At 36.8% G+C, this 5,257-nt stretch overlaps 3 protein-coding genes across 3 annotated transcripts; 2 read left to right on the top strand and 1 right to left on the bottom strand.

Moving 5' to 3' along the window:
- Positions 1–256: 256 nt before the first annotated feature.
- LOC100632592 (short-chain collagen C4-like) lies at positions 257–1,405 on the top strand (the record flags this gene model as incomplete). Its single annotated transcript, XM_020003469.1, has 2 exons — positions 257–399; positions 652–1,405. Coding segments are annotated over 2 exons (897 nt in total), but the record flags the coding sequence as incomplete, so codon positions are not given.
- Positions 1,406–1,609: 204 nt separating this feature from the next.
- LOC100632464 (sedoheptulokinase-like) lies at positions 1,610–4,260 on the bottom strand. Its single transcript, XM_020003472.1, has 5 exons — positions 3,545–4,260; positions 3,196–3,371; positions 2,958–3,144; positions 2,052–2,310; positions 1,610–1,903 (listed from the first exon to the last, which is right to left on the bottom strand). The coding sequence occupies exons 1-5, from the start codon at positions 4,174–4,176 to the stop codon at positions 1,754–1,756; spliced, it is 1,404 nt and encodes a 467-aa protein (XP_019859031.1). The 5' UTR covers positions 4,177–4,260; the 3' UTR covers positions 1,610–1,753.
- Positions 4,261–4,535: 275 nt separating this feature from the next.
- On the top strand, positions 4,536–5,254 carry LOC109587234 (iduronate 2-sulfatase-like; the record flags this gene model as incomplete). The annotated part of the gene is made up of 1 exon (XM_020003468.1): positions 4,536–5,254. A coding segment is annotated over exon 1 (606 nt), but the record flags the coding sequence as incomplete, so codon positions are not given.
- Positions 5,255–5,257: the final 3 nt, after the last annotated feature.

The following is a 5,257-nucleotide window of genomic DNA, read 5'->3' as shown; positions in this document are numbered from 1 at the left end:
GTTATTCTTATTCAGGAGCTTCATTCCCTGGAGTAACTGATGCTATTTTTAATGCTACTAGTGTTAAAGATTGGGAGTTTGTTCATCAGCAGTTGGATATAGTGGCTATACATATAAGGTATGCCACTCAGATTATGAACCAACCTGGAACTGAATGGGTTAAAACATAATAATAATAATAATAATAATAATAATAATAATAATAATAATAATAACAGTTATTTGTGATTAATTTCTATCTGTTTGGTAAATAAAGACAATTATAATTGCTGTCAAAAAGCCATGCAAACAAACCTATGGTGTTGAAGATACATTGAGGCTCCTTTATCTTCAATTGTTCGATTGCTCAAGAGGGGATAGAGTTAGAGACATGAGCCGGTTGGAGAGGACAAAAATAGTGTAAGAGGTCAAGCCACAATAAAACAGCTTTAGTCCCTTCAGCTGGCTGCAGGCTATCAAAGCTGCATTTATATGAACAAAAAACCAATGGGCATTAATTGTAACAAAAGATACAAAAAATACTGAAATATAAGTCAGGGCTATTGAAATTATCAAGTAATACAGCAAGAGCCATGAATTTTTTTGTTGTATGTGCTGCTGCATTAGTTTTTGCTAGTGTCATAGATGCTGATATCATAATAAGTAAGCTAGTCTTGTTAATTGGTATAACACAATTATTTTTGTGACAGAATCCTCTTCTGAAATAAACAACACTGAAGTAAAAGATATTTATATTCAAATATTGCGTGGCAGAGATGGTCGTGATGGTCTCACAGGAAGGGATGGTCAGAAAGGAGAGAGGGGAGACATAGGAATAAAAGGTGAGAGTGGACCTATGGGACCGGCAGGACCAAAAAGTGGAGGAGTAGTATACACACGCTGGGGAAGGACATCATGTCCAACTGACACTGGAGCTGAACTGTTATATGAAGGAATAGCAGGAGGAAGTAAATGGGACCAACCAGGAGGAGGTGCCAACTATATCTGTTTACCAAAGGTTCCACACTATGTCAGTACCCACATACCTAGTCTGGATGGCTCCTATATGTATGGTTCAGAATATCGCAGTGTTAATGGTATATTCCTAGGAAAGAATTATCACAATGTTCCTTGTGCAGTGTGCTACACGGCTAAGAAGAGTGTGAAGCTAATGATCCCTGGAAGAATTACTTGTCCCTCGACATGGACTATAGAATATAAAGGATACCTCATGGCCGAGCGATACAATCATGCAAGGAATACAGTATACGAGTGTGTCGATGAGAATGTGGAGTCCCTTGCTGGTAGTGATGACAGTAGCAATGAAGTAACTGTGCTGTATTTTATACACTCCACATGTAGTGGGCTACCCTGTCCACCTTATGTCAACAAGAGAGTGCTCACATGTGTTGTTTGTACTAAATAACATAATACTTTTTTGTGAAATACTTGAATTGGTCCAACACCAAATAACAAGTTAAAAGCTAGTATTTTTATAAGCTAGCTGTCTCCTTGAAGCTGTTTTTCTCTTCCTCCTCTGACCTCTCTGTCTAAGAGGTCAGGCTATGTCTACCAAGCGTATTTGCTGGTTACCTAGAAGCCTAGATCTGCATTAATGTACTAATCATTGATTATCACAAAAGTCATTTTGCATCACTTCCAATAGATTTACCCTTTTATGATAAAAATACAATTAATATAAACAAAAAGTAATGGAAAATAGAAAGACGTGAATATAAGTTAGAGAAAAACAGCATGCATAATCAATTTTACTTCATGTTATTTCTAACACTGCCATTGCAGCTCCATATGGTGCATCCACATTGCTTCTTAGCTCTAGAGGATAACCAAACCCTTCAACTATCAGTTGAGCTAATACTGGATTTTTATCTAAGCAAGAACCAGACCCAATTAGCGTATCTACCTGTATAATGATACAAAAAGTAAATTATTGTTGCTATTAAAATTGATTCGTAAAAACAACACTATAGCCCAGAAATCTATAATAAAGTATGTTTAAGATTCAAGTTCCAACACTAATAAACAAGATGCTGTAGACACTATATACTTACCTTAAATTGTTGCAGTAAAGCCAAAGGCATCATTTCCTTAAGGTTGTCAACAATACCTCTCATAACAGCAGAGGATACATCACCAACACTGATATTATCACTGGATATATTAGAAACTGATCCTCTTAAGGTTGGAGCATGCCTCTCACCAAGTATTAAAGGAGATACTTGTAATGATGTGTTTCTTTTCTCATTTGCTGATTTGATAAGAAATGAATAGATACTATTAGTATCTACTGCAGAGTCAGGAATGTGAATTCTGTAATAAAATTAATAATAGGAATAATACAATGTAATAACATAAACTCATCCATGTGATGCTGTGTAGAACAGACATTGTGCTGAACTGAATGATTCTGAATTTTCGATTAAAATTATTTTTAAATTTTACAGAATTTTACACGGTCTTGGGTTAAATTTTGCCAAAATTAAAAAGGAGAAACTCTTAACTTTTATAATTTTTCTGATGCATATACATGTTTTTATGTTGCGTAGAAAGTTTGAGCTGACTCTGATAAAATTTGATTTTTTTATAAATTTCTAAAATTGCTCAAAATTTTGTTAAAATTGAAAAGGAGAAAAATTTATTTTCTGATGCATATACATGTATTAAATATTGCATAGAAAGTTTGAGGTGCTTCCAATCAAAATTGGATTTTAATAAAATTTTGAAGTTGGGCCAAATTTCGGAATTAAAAAAGGGGTATATTGGCAATCCCTGCAATCAGATCGTCCCCCTTGGCGCCACCACTACATATAAAAATAATACCAATGAGCCCCCCAACAAACTAAATAATAATGGTATCATTTTCACACCATTGGCAACTATCGGCGACATTACATTTGATAATACAAATTCTTTACCTATATACCCTACAAATATACTACCTAATGCCAATATATTACCCTCTGAGAAATTCCTTTAGGAAGTCAACCAGCCTAGCAATGACATTACCACCAGTCAAAGCAGCAGCCACTAACAATGTCTTATTATTGAAATAAGGTACTTCCATTATAGAAGAGGGCAATGAACCATCAAATGAAATACAATTATTGATGACAGACAGTTGACTTGATGTGCCAATACTAAGTACTAAAAACAGAAATAACTATTATACTTTAACTAGCATATTCCACTATTTACTGGCATTAGTTGGTAATGGTTTCACTGCAGATACTGAACACTGTAAGTCTCCCATGGCCACAGCAACAAGTACACCAGGAGGAACCCCACACCATTCACTAACTAATGATCCAACAATTGATGGAGCTGATACAACTCTTGGAAGCAAATGAACAGGAAATGAACCATCTCTGAGACTAAAACATGAAGCATTTAAAATTATGAAAGTTACAATGTATTGGAACTTCAAAACTTAGCAATAAATTATACCTGTAAAATGTGAATACTAATATCAATTTTTAAATACACAAGCTAATATAACTACTGTACTTTCTAATGTGATAATTTAGCCACATATTATAGCACTCACATGTCATATTCCCAGGTATTATTCTTTACATCAAAGTATCCCCAGCTATTAGCATTCTGTGATGACATGATGACCTCAGTGCTACCACAGAGCACAGAAACAAAACAATCCATTATAGTACCAGTTCTATCATACAAACTGAGAGTACCCTCTGCATCAGAGGCTCTTGAATACCAGAACAATGTAGCACAACCGTAACCAGTGCTGAGAGGAATAGGCTGATTAGTTTTGGGCAGCGTCAAGAGAAAATTTTTGCTACATCGACCATCTTGCCAAGTAACTAATGAGGAAACAGAGTCTTTCTGGGTAACAATTATGCGGCCATTTTCTAATTTTATACCACCGTTTCTCCATAAAACAACCCCATGCATCTGTCCTGATATACCGATACCCTTTACTCTTTTAAGATTATGAGAAGAGAAGCGAGACATTAATAGTTCCATTGCTTTCACAATTGACAAAACATCTTGTTCATCTTTTTCCACACCTCTTCCACTGCTCTGGGATGAAATTTGAGCTAGAGTCGGCTCTGATTGTTTCTCGACCACCTCACGACTCTCTTTATCGACTAATGTCCCTTTAACTGTGCTAGTACCAATATCAATACCCAATATTAGCTCACTGACAGCCATTTAATGTTGAATGTGTTTTGCGTGGGCGTTGAATCCAATTAAGGGTGTGGCTGCATTAGAAAGGTATAAACCTCTTTGGGTGAGAATGAATTACGTCAAAGAATGATATACGGTAAGGGGCGTGACTGAGCCTGTCTGACTCTGAAATAATTTTCGTGGACGGCAACTTTCTATGGAGTATGAATGGGCTAATGCAGAAAGCAAGCTGTAATAAAGAATGTACTTCATATTGCACCAAATCCCTTTTAGGAGATGCTTATCAGCGACCATTCTTTCCTCCAACCAGCTTTTGTAGCTTGAAAAAGCTCCATGCCAACGAAAAAAATTAGTTTTGATTTTCCTTCATTCATCCTCCATTGAATCTTGCCGTCCAAAATGGCAGCCAATCATCCCCGTAGGTGGATACCGTAATAAACAGTAATGATATTCATAGGCCACCGTCAATCTCACCTGAAGAGGTCTATAGCAAGCTATGGCTGTCAACAGTGCAATATTTCTCTTTTTTGCTGCTACTGTGACGGTAGTACTAGCTGCCAGTGGAACAAAAAATGTACTCTTTATGCCAGTTGATGATCTGAGGCCTGAATTGCTGGAAGCATATGATCAGAAGCATATTATTACTCCAAACCTGGACAGGTTGGCCAAAGAGAGTCTTGTCTTCCAAAGAGCTTACTGTCAGCATGCTTTGTGTATTCCCTCGAGGAACAGTTTCATGACTGGAAGGAGACCAGATACAACTCACGTTTGGGCAGGATTAGGAAATGCTAACTTCAGAGTTACAGGCCCAGACTGGATATCACTTCCAGAGCACTTTAAGAACAGTGGGTACACTACACTAGGAGGAGGAAAGACATACCATCCCAATAGCCCTCCTAACTGGGATGAGCCAAAATCCTGGTCACAAGATCAGCCCTATTTTCCATTTGCACTTGTAAAGTGTCCTAATACTACAACAACACAGAATGAGAGAGTTGGGGGCAATGTTGCTCCTATTGATACCTGGTGCCCATTGGATGAAAAGGAATATCCAGACACTTTTCATTATGATTGGAAACTTGCAAACCACACAATATACACTTTA

Source organism: Amphimedon queenslandica, unplaced genomic scaffold (assembly GCF_000090795.2).
Source record: "Amphimedon queenslandica unplaced genomic scaffold, v1.1 AMPQUscaffold_12644, whole genome shotgun sequence".
Taxonomy (NCBI): Eukaryota; Metazoa; Porifera; class Demospongiae; order Haplosclerida; family Niphatidae; genus Amphimedon; species Amphimedon queenslandica.
Note: the sequence above shows the minus strand (reverse complement) of the source record. Positions and strands in the feature narration are given on the sequence as shown.

Coding starts and splice junctions, on each gene's coding strand:
- LOC100632464 (XM_020003472.1), bottom strand. CDS start 4,176: ATGGCTGTCAGTGAGCTAATATTGGGTATTGATATTGGTACTAGCACA. Junction 3,372..3,544: donor AATACCTGGGAATATGACAT/GTGAGTGCTATA, acceptor TTCATGTTTTAG/TCTCAGAGATGGTTCATTTC. Junction 3,145..3,195: donor ACCATTACCAACTAATGCCA/GTAAATAGTGGA, acceptor TTCTGTTTTTAG/TACTTAGTATTGGCACATCA.